Genomic DNA, 26,037 nt, shown 5'->3' with positions numbered 1-26,037 from the left:
AGGCTATACACTCACTAGGACCACACTGATCCTAAAAATAAAGAGGCAAAGAACTAAATTAGCGATCGGGACCCTTGATAGTATTTCCCAGCACAGCAGCTCCACGGGGGAACTGCAGCACAGCAGCTCCGCGGGGGAACTGCAGCACAGCAGCTCCGCGGGGGAACTGCAGCACAGCAGCTCCGCGGGGGAACTGCAGCACAGCAGCTCCGCGGGGGAACTGCAGCACAGCAGCTCCGCGGGGGAACTGCAGCACAGCAGCTCCGCGGGGGAACTGCAGCACAGCAGCTCCGCGGGGGAACTGCAGCACTGCTCCACTCAGGTGCAGCTCCCTGCACAGACAAGCGGCCTTGTAAGGCTGTGTGTACAGAGTTATTTTCAAGGCAGATTTGTCACAAAACCTGAAGGGTTTCCTGATGCCACCAAAAGTGAATGAGGATCCATTAGTCTCATGGACACATTGCTTATTTGTGTCTTGCAGATTTGGTGCAGAGTCAATTCTTTCAGCGTTTTTGCTGCAGATTTCACCCAAACTAATGAGTGGGAAAAATCTGCACCAAAAACACAAGTTAAAAAAAAAAAAAAAAACGCAACAAAAATGTGCGTTTTTCCTGCCAAGAATTACAGAAAATTCTGCAGCAAATGCTTAAAAGGGGTATTCCCATATTCAGCATCATATCCTAATAGGTAGTAGGTGTAATAATAATAATAATAGCAAATACCTCCCGCTAGAAATGTAGCGTAGTTCTTCTGATTAGCTATGTCTCTTACCCCATGTGCAGGGCATTGCAGTAGCTTACAACCACTGACCGCTAACTGTCACTATATGAGTGGTCGTAACCATAAATATGTAAGCTACTGCAATGCCCTGCACATGGGGTAAGAGACATAGCTAATCAGAAGAACTACGCTACATTTCTAACGGGAGGTATTTGCTATTATTATATACTATACTGCAGAAAAGTAGTATATAATATAATATAATAATAGTATTATTATACAAATCCTATACTGCAGAAAAGTATAGGATTTGCCATAAAAAAGCAACTTCAAAAGGAATCTATCATGCTTATTATGTATGACCTGCAGAAAGAAGTGGGGGAGGGGGGAGGTGACAACACCTATGAACACATTTCTGAATCAGAAAAATAAAAGGTTGTCAGCGTCTCTGATGATTCAGCCATGAAGCGGATAATAGCACAAAGCGTGAGAACTCCTAGCAGATCAGAGCCGGAGCTCGGCATGTGCCCACGTGCCTCACCTTGCATTACCCGGAGTAAGTGCACATCGTCTCCTGAACTCGGCAGCTCAATTTGTGTTTTTTTACATTTCTCGCTCCCTCTCCGCTTCCTGCATATGTAACGGGGATAAAAAAAGACTGCGGCTGCTGTTTACTACTTTCCTGCTTTGTCTCAACAAACTCTCTGGGAAATGACAAATACAGCTGCACACCAGCAAAAAACCTCCACAGCAGCGAGCGCTTCCTCGCCGTCAATAAATAATTACACTGACAATTAGCTCATTAAAATCAAACCGCCTCGTTAGGGATTCTCCAGCTAAACATTTATACTGATTCTGTGCCATGGAGGTTTGGGAATGAGGGGGGGTTAAAAAATGGATTAAAAGGGGTGTCCGAAATGTAAATGTGAAAATGAATTATTTGCCAATTTATGATGACTTTTTGCCAATTTATGGCAACACTGACTATTTCCAACAATGGTGGTCACAGCCTCGCCCCCTTTTCTGAGGGTTATTCAATGCCCATAAAATCTTGCCAAAACTTTCTGCAACAATGTATACATTGAGATAGAAATGTGTAACTCCAGCTTTAAAAGGGTTATGCAAAATTAGAAAAAAAAATAAAATATTCAGAAATGGCGCCACTGTTGCCCATAGGTTGGGTCTGGTATTGCACACCCGATTGTGTTTTTGATATTGTAGCTCATCCCCTTTCAAATCAAATCTATGAACAAAGCGGCATTTGTTTTTACAAAAAAAAAAAAAACTGGACCCATTTATCTAATTCTGCACACTTAAAAAAAAAAAGTGTCTATTCTTTAATCACGCCTCAACCAAAAATGCTGCAGAACTGACCATTCTTATGTTTGTGTTTTGTTTGTTTTTTCATATAATTATGTTGAGCCCGAAAAAATGCGTTTAAAAGAAAAAAAAGTTGCGTTTTTAAATGCAGAATTCCAGCGTTTCTGCAATAAAAAAATGTTAATTGTGCACCAAAAATACATTGAAAGGGGAAATACACAAAAATAATGCAGCAAAAACATAATAATCAGATTAATATTGTGTATTTGGGTGCAGAAAATTAACGCGTTTTCACACATGGTCTTAAAATACAATCACAAGGGAAGGAAATGTTGCGGAATTTTCGCCTGGATTAGGGCACAGAAAATAGGTAGCAAACTGCAATACCATTGATGGCGATGGGAAAGTGAGAACCTGCTGCTGCTGATTTTACAGCAACATACCTGCTCAGGTGCACAAAAAATGTATGCTCACTTTCCCAGTGTTTGGCCTCTGTTGTGGCAAATCTTCCCTGGACCCTCAATCAGTCTCTGCGCCATGGTAACAAGTGACTGCTGCAGCCAATCACAGGTATCAGCTAGAGGGAACGGATAGAGGAACGGGAAAAAGTTGCATATACTAATATACAGACCGCGTGACCCTTCTCTTCAGAAAATTGTTAGAAATGATCCAGCGCCTGACTGGCCCTTTAAGAGGCAGTTTAAGGGCCACGTTATTGGGATCTGCGTGAGACTCTGTACAGTACATGTCTGGAGAGAACAGCATCGCAGCACAACATAAAGCGTCACCTCCTCTTAGGCCGCGATGCAGACACAAGGATCTGTTTGGACATTTCTCTGGCTCGGTCCTGCAGACTTGTTATCATTCCCCCCACATACCCACTACAAGTCCGCACAGACCTCTCCAATGACTGCATTATGCTTCCACTAAGTCAACACGGAGCCTGCGAAACATATTCAAATCCATTATTTACATGCAAAATGTGCTAGACATTAATACTGTGATACAACGGAACGGATCTCCTGTACCCGGCGAAGGCTGTAAGACGCCGGAATAACAGGAGGCCTGATAACAATATCCTGAGCATTAAAGCCATATTTCACATCTTATTTCCAAGCTTTCGGATATCAGATATAGATCCCCAAGTCCAAAAACCTGAGGCTGCACTACTGAGAGATTCGGTCTGACTTCTACCCAATGGGTATCTTGTTTGGAATCACCAAATATCTACATCTTACCTAGTGGCAGTTATTGAAGTACATATGTGGCCTTCAGGAATTTTTAGGTTCACGTAATGATCCAGATTTGACCAATTTATAGGGGAATGTGTCATTAAATGACCTATTGTTATAATCTGGTTGTTGTATTACATGTCGCCATTTTAGACTCACGTTTCAGGAAACAACACCTGCACGTTAGCAGCAATGAACTGGCACTGACTTTATCTGCTGTGTTGAAGCATCTAATGTGTGTGTGAAAATGTAATTGTGAAGGGTCAGATGTGACATCGTCTACTGTGATTGGTGGATCCTGTGTTATCAGCTGTGTATAGAGGTGTTAGCGATAATTGTGATCCTGCCTCTGCTGATGAGTCTGCTGAAAACGCTTCCTGAAAGGACATGAAGTACAAGTCAAAAAGAGCCCCGGCGGCCAGTGTGAAAATTACTAATTCTGTTTTTATTAATAAAGGTCATGATATGGAAAAAAAAAAAAAACATTACAAAACATAAAATAAAAAAACCTACAGTGTGGATGGAAAGTATTCAGACCCCTTTAAAATGTTTCACTGTTTCATTGCAGCCATTTGGAAAACTCTAAAAAGTTCATATTTTTACACTTTGCACCCCTTCTTGACTGAAAAAAATCAGAAATGTAGAAATTTTTGCAAATTTGCCCTTGCTCAGACACTCATATTTAAGTCACATGCTGTCCATTTCCTTGTGATCCCCCTTGAGATGGTTCTACTCCTTCATTGGAGTCTAGTTGTGTTTGATTAAACTGATAGGACTTGATTTGGAAAGGCGCACACCTGTCTATATAAGACCTCACAGCTCACAGTGCATGTCAGACCAAATGAGAATCATGAGCTCAAAGGAACTGCCCAAGGAGCTCAGAGCAGAATTTTGGTAATGCACAGATCTGGCCAAGGTTACAAAAGAATTTCTGCAGTACTCAAGGTTCCTAAGAGCACAGTGGCCTTCATAATCCTTAATTGGAAGAAGTTTGGGACCACCAGAAGTCTTCCTAAACCTGGCTGTCCAGCAAACTGAGCAATCGTGGGAGAAGAGCCTTAGTGAGAGAGGTATAGAAGAACTCCAATATCGCTGTGGCTGGGCTCCGGAGATGCAGTTAGGAGATGGGAGAAAGTTCCACAAAGTCAACTATCACAGCAGCCCTCCACCAGTCGGGCCTTTATGGCAGAGTGGCCCGACGGAAGCCTCTCCTCAGTGCAAGACATATGAAAACCCGCATAGAGTTTGCTCAAAAACACATGAAGGACTCCCAGACTATGAGAAATAAGATTCTCTGGTCTGATGAGATGAAGATAGAACTTTTTGGTGATAATTCTAAGCGGTATGTGTGAAGAAAACCAGGCACTGCTCATCACCTGTCCAATACAATCCCAACAGTGAAACATGGTGGTGGCAGCATCATGCTATGGGGGTGTTTTTCAGCTGCAGGGACAGGACGACTGGTTGCAATTGAAGGAAACATGAATGCGGCCAAGTACAGAGAAATCCTAGATGAAAACCTCTTCCAGAGTGCTCTGGACCTCAGAATTGGCCGAAGTTTCACCTTCCAACAAGACAATGACCCTAAGCACACAGCTAAAATAACAAAGGAGTGGCTGCAGAACAACTCTGTGACCATTCTTGACTGGCCCAGCCAGAGCCCTGACCTAAACCCAATTGAGCATCTCTGGAGAGACCTGAAAATGGCTGTCCACCAACGTTCACCATCCAACCTGACGGAACTGGAGAGGATCTGCAAGGAAGAATGGCCGAGGATCCCCAAATCCAGGTGTGAAAAACTTGTTGCATCATTCCCAAGAAGACTCATGGCTGTACTAGCTCAAAAGGTGCTTCTACTCAATACTGAGCAAAGGGTCTGAAGACTTATGACCATGTGATATTTCAGTTTTTTCTTTTTTAATAAATTTGCAAAAATGTCTACATTTCTGGGTTTTTTTTCAGTCAAGATGGGGTGCAGAGTGTACTTTAATGAGAAAAAAAATGAACTTTTTAGAATTTACCAAATGGCTGCAATGAAACAGTGAAAAATTTAAAAGGGATGTGAATACTTTCCGTACCCACTGTATTAAACAATAGGTCATTTACTGACAACACAGTCCCTTTAAGGAGCAATTGCCTAATAAAAGCTTCATAGGGGTCTGTTTGGACAGGATAATTGTGCAGGATTAGGGGCAGGCGCCGGCTGCAGCAGCTGATATTCTGTGAATGGCGCTGGATGCAATGCTCCGTATTTCCTGGAGTATGTTGGGTTCTGATAATGTTATAATGAGCGCGGCTGTCTTTAGGAATGCAACCACATTCCTATAAATTAAGTATCTACACCCCAATCCTCTGTCAAAATGCATATATTTACCAAATGACCTGCAAAATGAGATGTTGCCTAATGCAATTGTACAGGAGGGTCTCCCATTCCCCCCCATCTTTCCACCTTCCTGATTACTGCATCCCTCCACAGATTCCTTCCTTAGCTAATTTCCCAAGGGGGAGCCCGCTGAGTGACAACATAAAGTTAATAAATGATAATTAGTGCCAGGAGAGAGAGAGCGCCACACTGCTTTCGGTAAATCCTACAGACCTCACTAATGATGTCCTAGCAGGGGGAGATTAATCCCAAACCTGGAACCCTGAATGTCCCTTCCCCACTGACAAGTCATGGGGAGCAAAAACCAAACAAGCTGATCTTATTAACGAGTTGGAGAAAGGAGCGTGTAAGCAGCAAGACGGCCCGCTGTTAATTAGCTCTCTCTGCATCGGTGTGCTCGATACATGCACCGGCTCCTGCCATATACACAACACTTTACAGTGTATCCATTTGGCAGTTAAAAGATCGGAAAAATGGAACAAAGGCGCGACGTAAAGGCGCCGGCACATTCCAACGCTCTCCCCTCGTTACCATGGACGAGTCTCTTTATTACAGTCCCAGATTGCAAGAGAAGGAAACACTGTAGATACTGTTCTACAAAAAGGGAAAACATTAAGTGTCTCGATTCCCCTATAAAAATCAAAAATGTAAATGGACGACAACCAATATGGCCACCAGTACAGATCTATCAGGGGTTGTCAGGCAGCTGCAGATCAGCAAATTTTCCCAATCATGTAAGAATAATGGAATACAGATGCATCATTCGTTAACAAGGCCAACTTGAGATCTGTTGAGGCTGTCGGACAATTTCTGTTGCACCGGAAAAAAAACAAAACTGGCAGTGTGGGTTGTCAAATGGCTTTCTCAAAAATATAGAACTGACTGATTAGAAATTGTAAGAATTTAATTAAAAAGAGGACGCCTCAAGGACTCTTTTTTTGGGAGATTTTTATTTTGAGACGTCGTCAATATACCTTCATTAAACCAATGGTTCTGGTAAGGTGGCCATTATGGAAAGTGGGGGAATCGGCAGGTTTTTTTTTATAGAAATATTGTCAAACTGAGGCAGGTCCAGCTACCATATCCAAAATTCAGGTACTGTATAACCAACCTGTATGGGAGTTCAGGAATTCAATAAGAAAAGTTTGTAACAATTATTTAGAATTTTGCAGAAAAATCCCCAAGTTGTCTTTGCCCAGTACATTTGATCTCAGCCCAATGTTAAAGTGGCATATAAATCCCTCCTAGGATGTCCAATGGAGTGAGAGCACTTGCAGGAAAAGGCTACATTTCTTATAGGGTTAACAGTATAGCAGTCTGCCGCAGCGTGCCAGGTCCGCCTCGAGAGTACAAGGGTTTTCCCGCTCGTCCTCTCGGCTCATGTAACAATTCCATCATTTGTCGGCAATATTGAATTAGCTTGAAAATAAAATCAGATCTGCGAGCGTCGAGCTCCTGCAGAACAAACTCCACTTTAACGTGTCAGACAGCTGTTACCTGCATCCAGAAAGGGGAGAACGCTGCGCTGACAGCATGCCGCAGGTATAGGTCAGGCCTCAAGCATGGCGAAGCCACCATCCAACACCCGGTAGGGTGCGAGTTGCAATATTATTGAGGCATAGACTGGAGATTGCTATTACATGGTAGAAAAATGCGCACATAAAGCAATAAAAAATTATATATATGTAACAAACCCATTAAAAAAAAATGTAAAAATGTGGAGACCATCGATTAATATCATATATAATACACTTCTCTTACATTGATTATGGTTCTGAGCAACCTTGGAGGAAAATCTATGAACATACATTTTTAGAAGGATTAGTTACTCCAGAAGAATCAATTCCTTGAGTGGATTATCCGAGTGTTGGGTCATCAGGAGGATCATGAGGGAGGTCCTCCTGATAGACACTAGATATGATGGACTCCTCAATCATGGACTCCTCAATAAATCATGGTGGCACGTTATTTTGGGGGTCACATAAATGCTGTTAAAAGGCAGATCCCAGCAATAGTCAGGAAAGGTCCACCGATCTGCAGACCAATGGTGCAGAAATAAGTCTAATGACTCCATATATCGATATCAAGAACTTCCTAACACCCCAGTTATGAGTAATCTATGACAGCGTCAAATGTTATGGTAGTGATGAGGTCACTGATTCCTCATGAACCGACCTCTTCCATCCTTCTACATTTAGACCCATCTACTTAAATATACAGTTATATGAAAAAGTTTGGGCACCCCTATTAATCTTAAGCTTAATGTTTTATAAAAATTGGTGTTTTTGCAACAGCTATTTCAGTTTGATATATGTAATAACTGTTGGACACAGTAATGTTTCTGCCTTGAAATGAGGTTTATTGTACTAACAGAAAATGTGCAATCTGCATTCAAACAAAATTTGACAGGTGCATAAGTATGGGCACCCTTATCATTTTCTTGTTTTAAATACTCCTACCTACTTTTTACTGACTTACTAAAGCACTTTTTTTGGTTTTGTAACCTCATTGAGCTTTGAACTTCATAGCCAGGTGTATGCAATCATGAGAAAAGCTACTTAAAGTGGCCACTTGCAAGTTGTTCTCCTGTTTGAATCTCCTCTGAAGAGTGGCATCATGGGCTCCTCAAAACAACTGTCAAATGATCTGAAAACAAAGATTATTCAACATAGTTGTTCAGGGGAAGGATACAAAAAGCTGTCTCAGAGATTTAACCTGTCAGTTTCCACTGTGAGGAACATAGTAAGGAAATGGAAGAACACAGGGACAGTTCTTGTTAAGGCCAGAAGTGGCAGGCCAAGAAAAACATCAGAAAGGCAGAGAAGAAGAATGGTGAGATCAGTCAAGGACAATCCTCAGACCACCTCCAGAGAGCTGCAGCATCAACTTGCTGCAGATGGTGTCACTGTGCATCGGTCAACTATACAACGCACTTTGCACAAGGAGAAGCTGTATGGGAGAGTGATGCGAAAGAAGCCGTTTCTGAAAGCACGCCACAAACAGAGTCGGCTGAGGTATGCAAAAGCACATTTGGAGAAGCCAATTTCTTTTTGGAAGAAGGTCCTGTGGACTGATGAAACCAAGATTGAGTTGTTTGGTCATACAAAAAGGCGTTATGCATGGCGGCAAAAAAACACAGCATTCCAAGAAAAACACTTGCTACCCACAGTAAAATTTGGTGGAGGTTCCATCATGCTTTGGGGCTGTGTGGCCAAAGCCGGCACCGGGAATCTTGTTAAAGTTGAGGGACGCATGGATTCCACTCAGTATCAGCAGATTCTTGACAATAATGTTCAAGAATCAGTGATAAAGTTGAAGTTACGCAGGGGATGGATCTTTCAGCAAGACAATGATCCAAAACACCGCTCCAAATCTACTCAGGCATTCATGCAGAGGAACAATTACAATGTTCTGGAATGGCCATCCCAGTCCCCAGACCTGAATATCATTGAATATCTGTGGGATCATTTGAAGAGGGCTGTCCATGCCCGGCGACCATCAAACTTAATTGAACTGGAATTGTTTTGTAAAGAGCAATGGTCAAAAATACATTCATCCAGGATCCAGGAAATCATTAAAAGCTACAGGAAGCGACTAGAGACTGTTATTTTTGCAAAAGGAGGATCTACTAAATATTAATGTCACTTTTCTGATGAGGTGCCCATACTTATGCACCTGTCAAATTTTGTTTGAATGCAGATTGCACATTTTCTGTTAGTGCAATAAACCTCATTTCAAGGCAGAAACATTACTGTGTCCAACAGTTATTACATATATCAAACTGAAATAGCTGTTGCAAAAACACCAATTTTTATAAAACAATAAGCTTAAGATTAATAGGGGTGCCCAAACTTTTTCATATAACTGTACTTACTCATGTGTAAGTAGCAGCTAGAAGTGCCTATAGACATAAAGTAGATCCCACCAACACTGGATCCGCCAAAAATATCAGCGACAGTAATAATCCAGAGAGATCCCATATTTCTCAGACCAACAGCATTCAATTAAAAGGGGTTTCCGGCTACAATTTATTAAAAAAAACAAGCAAACTATGCCTCCCTCACCTTTCCCGGGTCCAGTGCCGAATGTTGCTGCACAAGGCATCTGTTATTGCCTGAAGCACAGACGTCAAGTTGATAGCTGCAGCCAAATCAATGAGCTCAGCAGCTCTTCCACAGCTGATGGCAAGACCCTCTCAGATCCGCTGAGCTCACTGAATGACTGCAGCGCGATCAACAGGACGTCAGTGCTTCAGATAAGAACAGATATTGGGATCAGCAGCAGAGACTCAGCAAAGGACCTGGGAAGGGAGAGTACAGCTCAGTTTGTTTTTTTTTTTCTTTTGTTTATTTTAAACTAAGGCCCGGAGATGGGGGTTTTACAAAACTGGACAACTCCTTTAAGTATAATAAATCTATAGTTCAATAATTCCAGCACTTCCGAACATCAAGTTTTTGGAATGGTTGATTCTCTCATTGTTTTGGCCTAAGACAAATATTGACCAACCTATGACACCATCAAGTCACATAACATCGCCACCACTCATGCATCGGTGACGCCCGGACAAAAAAGGGACAAGGTCGCCCGGACTCCAATATGAGAAAACAAGGGTACAGGCCCCAACAAACCCTGGTGAAATGTTCCAGTAAGCAGGTTTTTGGAGGTTTCAGTGGCACCAAAGGAAAAAAAAAAAAAAAAAAAGAAATTCAAGGGGCATAAATACTATATGGATGAGGTGGCTGGAAAATTGGGCATGGGGTTGTGAAAATCTTTCAATGAACAGCAGAACCTCATTCCTCCTGTCTAAGAAGTTGGCAAGTTTGAATAACATGGTCTTGATGAGGTCACGATTTCTTCTCGGATGGACCTTTCCACACTGACATTTTGATAAATCCACTTGAAGTTAAGCAAATTAAACTAATATTCCAAAGTATCCTTCAGCTTCCAATACAAGGACATTGCTTGTTTTGCTTCATTCTAATGAGCAGAACTTGTAACAATGTTCCCTGGTGGACGTGCTCTTAATTATCCAGATTAGGCTTCTCGAGCGCGATAAAAATCTACTTACCCGGCAAAAATATCTCAACTTTTACACAATAAATAATAAATTGCTAGAGGGATGGGAGAGGCAAGAGGTGAGGACACCACTGGGCTCCGCCAGTTGCCTTGAGATATCTCTGATGCCACCACGAATGCCAGTGGCGCAGTGGGTACAGCGGATAACTATTGCTCTCATTGATAGAGGGATTTGCCCTCACACTAATCCCCGGCTATAAATGCAAGCTCTTAGAAGTCTGGTATTACTTAGATCTGTAAAAAGATTATCATTTGCGATAACTCTCAAGAGTAAATTAACCTGGGCTGCAAATCACAAAAAAAAAACATGAAAAACAAATAAGGCTGAAGTCTAACCACTCGCTTCTCGGACTCTGCAAGAAGAAAAAAAAATCTGCTTGAAAATTATTGGAAAAGCGAAGCAATTTACCGGCACGGCTCTCCATTCCTCAGTAAGCTTTTATGTACGAGCTTTGGTTGGAAAACTATCAGAGGGGAAGATCATTGTTATCAGCGGAGATATGTGTCGTTACTTCGCCTCTTTACAATGCGTCTACAACCCGAGAGCAATTTGAAAGCCGGGTTTAGTGCTGATCACTAACAAGTAGGACCAAGTATAAATCCTGGCGGGCAGCCGGCAATTGAGGTCTCGCTCTTAATATTTGTTTTACAAGAGTATATACTCTGTAGCAGCAAACATTAGATGGCTACATTTCTGGGCGTCCTTAGGACTGGGGCAAAAGAAATGAAAGAAATGGTGCAAAACATATCAAATTCTGTATACATGATGGGCTGTGGACTTTTGGCAAAAGTTGGGTACAAATATCTTGTCTCGATCCTTTTTTTTCCCCAAAAAGTTTACCTCACCTATGCATGGGCGGTATATGGCATTGCAGCAAGACTCCACTGAAATTAATAGGGCCGATCTGCAGTACCACATACTACCTGTTGATAAGGTGTGGCACTGTTTTTCTGGAATAAAATGGTCCAGAAATATATGCAGAAGAGGACTAAGGACCTGTTGAGACGCCCACAGAAATCAGTTGGCCAGGTTTACCATTATTCGGCCAAGTTTTATCTTTACATGGTATATCGAAACGATGTGGCTATACATAAAAGTACAACATTGCCCCGAGATCTCCTAAGATGGTTTGTAAAGTATGATACCTAGACAATTTCCATTGAATTACTACAGATGTCCACTGGCATTTAATACTTATTCGGCAAAAGATCTTTCCTAGACGAAACACATCTCCAACAAGCTCAATCACCACCTCGTAAACCTTACGGGAAATTCGATGAAAATGAAGAATGAAACTTACCGAATTGATACAACCCAACTCCTTGTTTAAGAGCCAAGGCAGGGACAATTTTCCATCACCCCTGTAGCAGGACTGAATACGTTCCTTAATTTTGTCCTTGATCTTCTTCAAGGTGAATAGACAGAGCACAGACTCTTTGGGTGGTTTGACTCGATTTTTCTGCCCCTGTGAGAAGACAGTAAAAAGAATATCTTCTCGTTCCGAAATGCCCAATTCTTTGGCCAAGCGTTTCCCAGGTTTACTCAGGTAGGCATCCTGTATAAGGCGATATTCCACACCATCCTTCATGCAACCTATAGGGAACTCCACGTAAGAATAGAACTTGGGGTCGTCGACGCAAAGGCGGACAATCTTGGAGGTAAAGAACTGTTCTCCGGTAGAGTCGGGGGAAGTCAACTGCGTGTCCAGCTGTAGGGTCAAATAGTAGACGAACTGCTCACTGCTGAAGCTGTATACGTAGTATATATCAAAGGTGGGAAATTTGGACAAGGTATCAGAGGGAATTTTGAGCTGTGAAGACACAAACTCATCCTGGTAGACAAAGCCAAACATTTCTGCGTTTTCCTCACTGGACAAAAGCTTCCGGCTGGAAAGAGTAGGAAAGTATTCCGATTTGCCGTCAATGGGCGTTCCGACAAAAAGTTTGTTCTGACCATTGGGAACCTCAATTATTACTCCGGACATAGTGCCAGATTCATTGACACTGGAGAGGTAGTGCTCTTTACGATGGTGAGGTTCTCCCAATTTAAAGAGGTCACCAAGACGCAAAAACTGGCAGATGCCCTGTGAGGCACTACCGCAGGCTATAAGTCTGTCCATTGAGTAGTCCACTAGCAGCAGCTTGTTAACATTATTAGTCGTGACAAGGCCATGAGGACAAGATTGGACGCTAGGCGGGGGGTAACACTTTTCATTATCATCCACAGGTCCTGTAACGTGGGTGCGCAAGAGCGTCAAGTTGCTCGAAAGTTTAAAAATCCTATTGATGGCTCCCAAATAAACTTCCCCGGTTTTGTTGTGCACCACAAGGTGAGTCAAGCTCCATTCGCTTCCAGAAAAAGTTCTAAACGACTTGGGAGATCCATCCCCAGGAAGAACCCAAGAGCCCCCCAAAACTAAAAAAGTCCATAAATGGAAGGAAAAAGGTTTCATAACTTGAAGCAACATTTTCATGAATAATATTAGAACAAGCAAATAATATTGCAAAAAAAAAACAAAAAAATAAATTAAAGGTAAAAGGGGGAGGGGGAGGGGCGGGTTGTTAAACGTAAGGGTTAAGTTTCAAAGTGTGTTTCCGCTGAAAGCTTCATTTAGGGCATGGTCCTAAAATTCAGCCGGGATATACCTACGGAAAAGAAAAAAAAATACACAATTAGTTTAGGGTAATTAATGGAAATTTATTTTTCTTGTTCATGCTCTCATTTTAGTCATTGCCTAGTTGTACAAAACCATAATATGGTCCCATAAATGTGCCCCATACGGCAGCACACAGAAAACCTATATAAACCCACAAGAATGTTCTATATCTCTGTACAGATTTCATAAAAACCCTAATATACACTTCATAGAGTCCTACAGACCTTCCCACAAATATGCATGCCCGGTCAGGCAGAGTGTGCATGTGTTTAGCATAGTCAGAAGGAAGAAGGTCGCTATAGACAACTCTGATGGAGGCACATTCCCCTCGTCAACACAAGATCAGACATGTTAATCTGTGCCCCATTTTTTTTTTTAGTTTCCCAAACATCCAATATACACTAAATGCTCCCCCGGATGGGGCAACTTCATGGTGTGCTCACGAAGAGTACTTTTGCTGAGTTTTTGGAGCAAAAGTTTTTGAGGACTTTGGAGAGTTTCTGCTCAGTTTCCGCTACAAAAACTCTGTGAACACATCCTAAGGGCTCATTTAGACGTCATGTTTTCTCATACGAGTGCGATCGGTGCTTTTCATAGATCATATTCAGATTAATGATAGTCTATGGGGTAGTTCACAAGTCTCATTTCTTTTTCCTTGGACCAAGTGGTCCACACACAAAAGAAACAAAAAAACAAACACAAGACTTGTCCAACATTGATCAAATTCTTGGATCAAAATTGCCAATGCAAGTCTATGGTTCAGTAGAAAAGAAAGCGGACGCTGACCTAACTCTGATAAAAACTTGGACCACTTTTCGCGTACAAGAAAAATCAGTGATGTCTGAATGAGTTCTTAGTCTAATGTAAATCGCCAGCCTTACGGTTATTCTACTTAACTTTGCCAGGTCAACAACTTAAAAGGGGTATTACCATCTCCAAGATCCTATCCCAATATATAGTAGGTGCAATAATAATAATATTAGCAAATACCTCCAATTAAAAATGTTGTATAGTTTTTCTGATTCGCTATATCTCTTTCCTCATGTGCAGGCATTGCAGGACCTTAGGTATCCATGGCAACGACCACTGATATAGTGGCAGTTAGCTAGTTGCTAGTGTTCGTAACTATGGATACCTAAGGTCCTGCAGTGCCTGCACATGAGAAAAGAGACATAGCGAATCAGAAAAACTAAAACTTAATTTCTAATTGGAGGTATTTTCTAATATTATTACACCTACTACATATTGAGATAGAATCTTGGAGATGGGAATACCCCTATAATGATCTCGCTAAGTGACAACCAACTTGGATTCATACTCAGATCAGATGTCACTTCCCTTCCCACATTACTATGAAAAAGTGAAGAGCATTAGTGAGAAGACTGGGTCTTGTGTTCCTTCCCGAGGCATCATGGAAAAACATTCAGAAATTATGGAAAAAAAAAAATGGTATGCGGATCACCCATTATGGTCAATCCACCAGCAGCGATTTACATGACCGGGAAGAATAACCCATTATTTTTTATTAAACTCCAGCAGGGGTAGGAAATAGTCGCTCTGCGGTATATACATTCCTAGAACAAAGAACATGGAGTGAAATTTATCAACGTCTGCCCTCCATTCCCCTCTGACTACAAAAACAAACTGGTGCCGTCAGCCAGAGCTGCGAGAAGAGCAGAGACTGCACTGTGAGGGAGCGCTTCCTGCCCGGAAAGTCCACTATCCTCACAGACATCCATCCTCACGGCCTCCACCGCGGGTTCCTGCAATTGTGTAAATCGCTGCCTCCAGATAGGGATTGCAACAAAGGAACAAAACTACATAAAAGCTAAAACTGCAACAAAAGTGCAAAAAAGTAGAAAAAAAAAGCTCCGAAAAACGGAAAAAATACATAAAATGTCATAGATTACGAGCAACAATGCAATGTGGATATTACAAATTTCTGCAACTTTCGCGATTATTTTTTTGCCATAAGGTACAACAAAAACTTGTGACCACGATTCTAACCGCCTCAAACTACCTGAATCCATATATCTCAGTATGGCAGCATGACGGTCCATGCGAAAGTATTGCAACAAGATGTATATGCAACGCTCGTCGTCCTGCAGGGTTATCGTGGGAGTGTACTTTCTTTTCTTCGCTGCCTATATTGGACGCGAGGAACTGAAGCCGTACGCTTATCGGCTATATACAACGAAGAGCAAAGTATTTATAGAACTTCAAAAGGACAAGACACAATTGTTTATAAATGACGTTGTCTCTTTAAGAGGCCTCAAATTTCCAAAGCTGGGAGAGCGAAGAGACGGAGAGGGGGAGAAATATATGTGACTGGTCTGCAAAGAAGAGCTAAACCAATCTATATAAGGCATGAGGTCGTTTGACTGCAGTAGGACTACTGATCCCAGCATGTGCAGAGTGGCCTCACTCAGTAATACTCATTACCACTAAATAGGTCACTGAGTTCCAAGCGTGTGAACATATACTGTCCACATGTGGCCTTTATAAGTATAGAAAAAGCAACATTTATTAATATAACAAACATTGCTGCTTCTTGTATTTGTATTTTTTCTTTACCTGGTGTAAATGCCGCTGTTCTCCTGAATCCGGCGTTGATTTTCTTTTCTTCCTGCGCCTCTCCATTCCTGAGATATGGCCTCATCTTCCCGGTATATAAATCTAGTCATTTTGCCAAGTGGGAGTAGTAATTCTTCTGGACCACACCTTGTTGGCTAAAAAGAATAGATTTATATACAGGGAAAATGGGGCCATATCTCAGGAACGGAGAGGAGCAGGAAGAAGAGAAAAACATCACCAGATTCAGGAAAACAGCGGCATTTACATATTTATATATAAAAAAGGAAAAAAATACTTGGCACTGGCTTTTCTAAAGAGTTAGGATCTCGTATCCACCAAGCGTCACCCCCCTCCTACCCTCCCGAGTCGTCACTCCAGCTTAATGCCAAAAAAAATTAAAACCTCATTGCTTCAATCACATTATAAAGGATGCGAACCGGAGCTGGAATTTATGAGGAGTTCAGGATTCTCTGAATTACATTTGGAATATTAAATCACACGAGGCAGCCTGTAATTCTGCAGGAAAGTGAAGTATTTTAATACCAAATCATTTGCCTATCAGCGTTGCTCAGGCCTTTCACATCCCACGGAAAGAAATGATTGAGGACAAGAGACTGCGAGGAGTGGAAGTTTCCATAACTGAGACGAGTTCAACGGGCAAATAAAAGGCACCGGGTAAGAAAAAATAAATAAAAATAAATAAATAAAAGACAAGTGGCATTGGATCAGGGTCTTGCAGAGGGAGTCCACCTACATACATGTCATGAACCTCGGAGACTATCTGTATAGTCCAAAATAAGGATCAGTAGGGTCCTCGTAAATATGGTACCAAAGCAGTGACACCTCCTATGGTTATGGGCACCTTTCACCCTTGCAATGACAAACATTGCTCGAAGAGCACCTGTCACTTGCCATGAATATGTATTTTTTTTACCTGGTGTAAATGCCGCTGTTCTCCTGAATACGGCAATCTTTTTCTTTTGCTCCTGTGCCTCTCCTGTCTCGAGATATGACCGTATCTTCCCTGTATGTAATTTTAGTCTTATTAGTCAAGTGGGTGTGGTCATCCTCACACCCACTTGGCTAACAAGACTAGTTTGATATCCAGGGAAGAAGAGGCTGTATCTCCGGAACAGAGAGGAGCAGGAAGAAAAGAAAAACATCGCCGGATTCAGGAGAACAGCGACATTTACACCAGGTAAAAAAAAATACATATTCATGGCAAGTGACAGGTGCTCGTTAAAGGGGTTTGAATACATTTCTATAGGATACTGATAGTGTATGACATGCAGTCAATGGAAGTCCACCCATTCGGATCCTTGCAGTGTCAGTCCCTGCTAATAGAGATGTTACACAGATCTTATCCTCATCTATTAAAGTGCTAATGAAAAGGTAAAATGAGCCCATGAAGACCAGGCATTCACCCAAAACTGCACTGTATGTACATACCCCACATTCTCCCCCCACCACCTACCACAGCAGCTTCTAAAAAGGTTCTAATTTTGGAAATCTCCATCCTAACTATAATTATTAGCAGATTAGTACTGTAGGATCCCCTGTTACCAGTGATACTCAGTCTACCCATTGTTAATGATATGAAGCGTACAAAAGACAGCTGTGCAGCGCTCCTCATCACCCGCGCGGGTTCAATCCGCGTGGAGCGAGAGGGCGGTTGCAAAAGAAATAAAAAAATGTGTCACTTGTCAGAAAGCAAGATGTGCCATTGAGAGACAGCAGCCTGCAGGCAAGTATAGACAGGCAGAGTACTGGGGACTTAACACAGGCAATTACATGAGGATCTGCAGGAAATTCAGAGCCCGCTGCCGGCTAATCAATTGTGCAATGCATTCTGGGAAGCAGTGCATGGAAGACATGGATGGTGGGTCATTATTTGGTGGAAATTTTTTTTTTTAGTTGAAAAAAGTCAAATGTAGCCAAGCCCTTAGGAAGCAGTATTATAAGTTATATTCTTGTACATAGGAGCAGTAGTATAGTAGTTATATTCTTGTACATAGGAGCAGTATTATAGTAGTTATATTCTTGTACATAGGAGCAGTATTATAGTAGTCATATTCTTGTACAGGGGGGCAGTATTATAGTAGTTATGTTCTTGTACATAGGGGGCAGTATTATAGTAGTTATATTCTTGTACATAGGAGCAGTAGTATAGTAGTTATATTCTTGTACATAGGGGGCAGTATTATAGTAGTTATATTCCTGTACATAGGAGCAGTATTATAGTAGTTATATTCTTGTACATAGGGGACAGTATTATAGTAGTTATATTCTTGTATATAGGAGCAGCATTATAGTAGTTATTCTTATACATAGGGGGCGGTATTATAGCAGTTATATTCTTGTACATAGGGGGCAGTATTATAGTAGTTATATTCTTGTACATAGGAGGCAGTATTATAGTAGTTATATTCTTGTACATAGGAGGCAGTATTATAGTAGTTATATTCCTGTACATAGGAGCAGTATTATAGTAGTTATATTCTTGTACATAGGGGACAGTATTATAGTAATTATATTCTTGTACATAGGGGGCAGTATTATAGTAGTTATATTCCTGTACATAGGAGCAGTATTATAGTAGTAATATTCTTGCATAGGGAGCAGTATTATTGTAGTTATATTCTTGTACATAGGAGCAGTATTATAGTAGTTATATTCTTGTACATAGGAGCAGTATTATAGTAGTTATATTGTTGTACATAGGGGCAGTATTATAGTAGTTATATTCTTGTACATAGGAGCAGTATTATAGTAGTTATATTCTTGTACATAGGAGCAGTATTATAGTAGTTATATTCTTGTACATAGGGGGCAGTATTATAGTAGTTATATTCTTGTACATAGGGGGCAGTATTATAGTAGTTATATTCTTGTACATAGGAGCAGTATTATAGTAGTTATATTCTTGTACATAGGGCAGTATTATAGTAGTTATATTCTTGTACATAGGGGGAAGTATTATAATAGTTATATTCCTGTACATAGGGGGCAGTATTATAGTAGTAATATTCTTGCATAGGGGGCAGTATTATAGTAGTAATATTCTTGCATAGGGAGCAGTATTATAGTAGTTATATTCTTGTACATAGGAGCAGTATTATAGTAGTTATATTCTTGTACATAGGAGCAGTATTATAGTAGTTATATTCTTGTACATAGGGGGCAGTATTATAGTAGTTATATTCTTGTACATAGGGGGCAGTATTATAGTAGTTATATTATTGTACATAGGAGCAGTATTATAGTAGTTATATTCTTGTACATAGGTGACAGTATTATAGTAGTTATATTCTTGTACATAGGGGACAGTATTATAGTAATTATATTCTTGTACATAGGGGGCAGTATTATAGTAGTTATATTCCTGTACATAGGAGCAGTATTATAGTAGTTATATTCTTGTACATAGGGGACAGTATTATAGTAGTTATATTCTTGTATATAGGAGCAGCATTATAGTAGTTATTCTTATACATAGGGGGCGGTATTATAGCAGTTATATTCTTGTACATAGGGGGCGGTATTATAGCAGTTATATTCTTGTACATAGGGGGCAGTATTATAGTAGTTATATTCTTGTACATAGGAGGCAGTATTATAGTAGTTATATTCTTGTACATAGGAGGCAGTATTATAGTAGTTATATTCTTGTACATAGGAGGCAGTATTATAGTAGTTATATTCTTGTACATAGGAGGCAGTATTATAGTAGTTATATTCTTGTACATAGGAGGCAGTATTATAGTAGTTATATTCTTGTACATAGGAGCAGTATTATAGCAGTTATATTCTTGTACATAGAGGCAGTATTATAGTAATTATATTCTTGTACATAGGAACAGTATTATAACAGTTATATTCTTGTACATAGGAGCAGTATTATAGTAGGTATATTCTTGTACATAGGAGCAGTATTATAGTAGTTATATTCTTGTACATAGGAGCAGTGTTATAGTAGTTATATTCTTGTACATAGAGGGCAGTATTATAGTAGTTATATTCTTGTACATAGAGGGCAGTATTATAGTAGTTATATTCTTGTACATAGGAGCAGTGTTATAGTAGCTATATTCTTCTACATAGGAGCAGTATTATGGTAGTTATATTCTTCTACATAGGAGCAGTATTATAGTAGTTATATTCTTGTACATAGGAGCAGTATTATAGTAGTTATATTCTTGTACATAGGAGCAGTATTATAACAGTTATATTCTTGTACATAGGAGCAGTATTATAGCAGTTATATTCTTGTACATAGGGGGCAGTATTATAGCAGTTATATTCTTGTACATAGGGGCAGTATTATAGTAGTTATATTCTTGTACATAGGAGCAGTATTATAGCAGTTATATTCTTGTACATAGGGGGTAGTATTATAGCAGTTATATTCTTGTACATAGGGGGCAGTATTATAGCAGTTATATTCTTGTACACGGGCAGTATTATAGTAGTTATATTCTTGTACATAGGGGGCAGTATTATAGCAGTTATATTCTTGTACATAGGAGCAGTATTATAGCAGTTATATTCTTGTACACGGGCAGTATTATAGTAGTTATATTCTTGTACATAGGGGGCAGTATTATAGCAGTTATATTCTTGTACATAGGAGCAGTATTATAGTAGTTATATTCTTGTACACAGGGGCAGTATTATAGTAGTTATATTCTTGTACACAGGAGCAGTATTATAGTAGTTATATTCTTGTACATAGGGGGCAGTATTATAGTAGTTATATTCCTGTACATAGGAGCAGTATTATAGTAGTTATATTCTTGTACATAGGGGACAGTATTATAGTAGTTATATTCTTGTATATAGGAGCAGCATTATAGTAGTTATTCTTATACATAGGGGGCGGTATTATAGCAGTTATATTCTTGTACATAGGGGGCAGTATTATAGTAGTTATATTCTTGTACATAGGAGGCAGTATTATAGTAGTTATATTCTTGTACATAGGAGGCAGTATTATAGTAGTTATATTCCTGTACATAGGAGCAGTATTATAGTAGTTATATTCTTGTACATAGGGGACAGTATTATAGTAATTATATTCTTGTACATAGGGGGCAGTATTATAGTAGTTATATTCCTGTACATAGGAGCAGTATTATAGTAGTAATATTCTTGCATAGGGAGCAGTATTATTGTAGTTATATTCTTGTACATAGGAGCAGTATTATAGTAGTTATATTCTTGTACATAGGAGCAGTATTATAGTAGTTATATTGTTGTACATAGGGGCAGTATTATAGTAGTTATATTCTTGTACATAGGAGCAGTATTATAGTAGTTATATTCTTGTACATAGGAGCAGTATTATAGTAGTTATATTCTTGTACATAGGGGGCAGTATTATAGTAGTTATATTCTTGTACATAGGGGGCAGTATTATAGTAGTTATATTCTTGTACATAGGAGCAGTATTATAGTAGTTATATTCTTGTACATAGGGCAGTATTATAGTAGTTATATTCTTGTACATAGGGGGAAGTATTATAGTAGTTATATTCCTGTACATAGGGGGCAGTATTATAGTAGTAATATTCTTGCATAGGGGGCAGTATTATAGTAGTAATCTTGCATAGGGAGCAGTATTATAGTAGTTATATTCTTGTACATAGGAGCAGTATTATAGTAGTTATATTCTTGTACATAGGAGCAGTATTATAGTAGTTATATTCTTGTACATAGGGGGCAGTATTATAGTAGTTATATTCTTGTACATAGGGGGCAGTATTATAGTAGTTATATTATTGTACATAGGAGCAGTATTATAGTAGTTATATTCTTGTACATAGGTGACAGTATTATAGTAGTTATATTCTTGTACATAGGGGACAGTATTATAGTAATTATATTCTTGTACATAGGGGGCAGTATTATAGTAGTTATATTCCTGTACATAGGAGCAGTATTATAGTAGTTATATTCTTGTACATAGGGGACAGTATTATAGTAGTTATATTCTTGTATATAGGAGCAGCATTATAGTAGTTATTCTTATACATAGGGGGCGGTATTATAGCAGTTATATTCTTGTACATAGGGGGCGGTATTATAGCAGTTATATTCTTGTACATAGGGGGCAGTATTATAGTAGTTATATTCTTGTACATAGGAGGCAGTATTATAGTAGTTATATTCTTGTACATAGGAGGCAGTATTACAGTAGTTATATTCTTGTACATAGGAGGCAGTATTATAGTAGTTATATTCTTGTACATAGGAGGCAGTATTATAGTAGTTATATTCTTGTACATAGGAGGCAGTATTATAGTAGTTATATTCTTGTACATAGGAGGCAGTATTATAGTAGTTATATTCTTGTACATAGGAGCAGTATTATAGCAGTTATATTCTTGTACATAGAGGCAGTATTATAGTAATTATATTCTTGTACATAGGAACAGTATTATAACAGTTATATTCTTGTACATAGGAGCAGTATTATAGTAGGTATATTCTTGTACATAGGAGCAGTATTATAGTAGTTATATTCTTGTACATAGGAGCAGTGTTATAGTAGTTATATTCTTGTACATAGAGGGCAGTATTATAGTAGTTATATTCTTGTACATAGAGGGCAGTATTATAGTAGTTATATTCTTGTACATAGGAGCAGTGTTATAGTAGCTATATTCTTCTACATAGGAGCAGTATTATGGTAGTTATATTCTTCTACATAGGAGCAGTATTATAGTAGTTATATTCTTGTACATAGGAGCAGTATTATAGTAGTTATATTCTTGTACATAGGAGCAGTATTATAACAGTTATATTCTTGTACATAGGAGCAGTATTATAGCAGTTATATTCTTGTACATAGGGGGCAGTATTATAGCAGTTATATTCTTGTACATAGGGGCAGTATTATAGTAGTTATATTCTTGTACATAGGAGCAGTATTATAGCAGTTATATTCTTGTACATAGGGGCAGTATTATAGTAGTTATATTCTTGTACATAGGAGCAGTATTATAGTAGTTATATTCTTGTACATAGGGGGCAGTACTATAGTAGTTATATTCTTGTACATAGGAGCAGTATTATAGTAGTTATATTCTTGTACATAGGGGGTAGTATTATAGCAGTTATATTCTTGTACATAGGGGGCAGTATTATAGCAGTTATATTCTTGTACACGGGCAGTATTATAGTAGTTATATTCTTGTACATAGGGGGCAGTATTATAGCAGTTATATTCTTGTACATAGGAGCAGTATTATAGCAGTTATATTCTTGTACACGGGCAGTATTATAGTAGTTATATTCTTGTACATAGGGGGCAGTATTATAGCAGTTATATTCTTGTACATAGGAGCAGTATTATAGTAGTTATATTCTTGTACACAGGGGCAGTATTATAGTAGTTATATTCTTGTACACAGGAGCAGTATTATAGTAGTTATATTCTTGTACATAGGGGGCAGTATTATAGTAGTTATATTCTTGTACATAGGAGCAGTATTATAACAGTTATATTCTTGTACATAGGAGCAGTATTATAGCAGTTATATTCTTGTACATAGAGGGCAGCATTATAGTAGTTATATTCTTGTACATAGGGGGCAGTATTATAGTAGTTATATTCTTGTACATAGGTGACAGTATTATAGTAGTTATATTCTTGTACATAGGGGGCAGTATTATAGTAGTTATATTCTTGTACATAGGAGCAGTATTATAGTAGTTATATTCTTGTACATATTGTACATAGGGGGCAGTATTATAGTAGTTATATTCTTGTACATAGGGGGCAGTATTATAGTAGTTATATTCTTGTACATAGGAGCAGTATTATAGTAGTTATATTCTTGTACATAGGGGGTAGTATTATAGCAGTTATATTCTTGTACACAGGGGGCAGTATTATAGTAGTTATATTCTTGTACATTCGGGGCAGTATTATAGTAGTTATATTCTTGTACATAGGGGGCAGTTTTATAGTAGTTATATTCTTGTACATAGGTGACAGTATTATAGTAGTTATATTCTTGTACATAGGTGACAGTATTATAGTAGTTATATTCTTGTACATAGGGGGCAGTATTATAGTAGTTATATTCTTGTACATAGGTGACAGTATTATAGTAGTTATATTCTTGTACATAGGGGCAGTATTATAGTAGTTATATTCTTGTACATAGTGGCAGTATTATAGTAGTTATATTCTTGTACATAGGTGACAGTATTATAGTAGTTATATTCTTGTACATAGTGGCAGTATTATAGTAGTTATATTCTTGTACATAGGGGCAGTATTATAGTAGTTATATTCTTGTACATAGGGGGCAGTATTATAATAGTTATATTCTTGTACATAGGGGCAGTATTATAGTAGTTATATTCTTGTACATAGGTGACAGTATTATAGTAGTTATATTCTTGTACATAGGTGACAGTATTATAGTAGTTATATTCTTGTACATAGGGGGCAGTATTATAGTAGTTATATTCTTGTACATAGGGGGCAGTATTATAGTAGTTATATTCTTGTACATAGGGGCAGTATTATAGTAGTTATATTCTTGTACATAGGTGGCAGTATTATAGTAGTTATATTCTTGTACATAGGTGACAGTATTATAGTAGTTATATTCTTGTACATAGGGGGCAGTATTATAGTAGTTATATTCTTGTACATAGGTGACAGTATTATAGTAGTTATATTCTTGTACATAGGGGCAGTATTATAGTAGTTATATTCTTGTACATAGGGGGCAGTATTATAGTAGTTATATTCTTGTACATAGGTGACAGTATTATAGTAGTTATATTCTTGTACATAGTGGCAGTATTATAGTAGTTATATTCTTGTACATAGGTGCAGTATTATAGTAGTTATATTCTTGTACATAGGAGCAGTATTATAGTAGTTATATTCCTGTACATAGGGGGCAGTATTATAGTAGTTATATTCTTGTACATAGGTGACAGTATTATAGTAGTTATATTCTTGTACATAGGAGCAGTATTATAGTAGGTAAAGCTCCCCAATAACCAGCAATAATATTCAATCATATCAGGAATCCTTCATCCCTCAGCCGCACGTTCTTACACAGTCACGTCGCCATAAGCCCAACATGACAGATGATAAGCTTAACCACATTTCATAACCAGCATCCATTAAACTGATTTCCTTAAAGTCCTGTCAGCCAATTAAACACCCAGATATTCTCTGGCGCTCAGCCCTGGGACAAATATAATATTATTCCTTTAAAAAAAAAACGTGCAGTTGTTTGTGTTCGGGTTTAATTATGTAATTCTGTTTGCAGGATTGGGAACAGGATCTGTGATTAAAAACAATCAGCCCTATAAAATGATTATACAAATAACAAGGAAGCCTCTTGTAATAAAGGATTACATGAGACGCGGCTGCCCACATCCCACTCTACATCACACTCATTTCCTGTATTAGGGCTTATTCTGGGTCAGTCAAGGTCACTATTAGAACCGCAGCCGCCTCCAGCGAAGAAGCAAAAAATGCAGATTGCTAAAAAAAAACACAACCATACATTTAACCAAATTGGCCAATATTAATGGTTTCCCCCATCAGGACATTCAGACATCGTTCCTGTGAGGCGGTCTGGAAGTTGAAACTCCACCTGGGTACCAAAGGGCGACACGTGTGGGCTTTATATGTGAGACCCCCTTGTCGGTCGAGACAAAGGACCTCCAATTCTAAGGACTGATGGTGGTTAAACCCTGGACTAGAAATTGGTTGCCATAAAGGTCTATAATGTGATTCTCCTTATGTTTGAGTTATTAGATGACCATTGCCAAACAGAAAAAATATTTCCAACTACATTAAAAGGATATGGAAAACTTCAGGAGCATTTTTTTTTTTACTTAGATGTATTTTTTCTTTGGCTAAAAATAATTTTTGCAATTGGATTTCATTAGTAATGTTTCTCCGCTTGCCTTCTATAGCCTCCTTGTGGCACTGTCTGGTTGCAGAAGTGAGTTAAATTAGAAACCTTCAGCGAGCTCGTTCTGACAATAGCTTATAACTCTTATCTTTCTTTTCCTGAGCTTTTCTCTTCTGGTTTAT

At 39.0% G+C, this 26,037-nt stretch overlaps 1 protein-coding gene across 4 annotated transcripts in view; it reads right to left on the bottom strand.

Moving 5' to 3' along the window:
- PLXNA1 (plexin A1) overlaps nt 1-26,037 on the bottom strand; it is a 305,584-nt gene that overhangs the window by 253,443 nt on the left and 26,104 nt on the right. For all 4 annotated transcript variants that reach the window (XM_073644943.1, XM_073644947.1, XM_073644946.1 and 1 more), the window contains exon 2: nt 12,033-13,377. In XM_073644943.1, coding sequence (XP_073501044.1) covers nt 12,033-13,205 — 1,173 coding nt within the window. In that variant the 5' untranslated portion in view covers nt 13,206-13,377. The remainder of the gene's footprint in view (nt 1-12,032; nt 13,378-26,037) is intronic.

The sequence above is a fragment of the Phyllobates terribilis genome, unplaced genomic scaffold (genome assembly GCF_046119375.1).
Source record: "Phyllobates terribilis strain yellow unplaced genomic scaffold, ASM4611937v1 Scaffold_8__6_contigs__length_399053987, whole genome shotgun sequence".
Taxonomy (NCBI): Eukaryota; Metazoa; Chordata; class Amphibia; order Anura; family Dendrobatidae; genus Phyllobates; species Phyllobates terribilis.
This window is presented reverse-complemented; position numbering and strand designations above follow the sequence as displayed.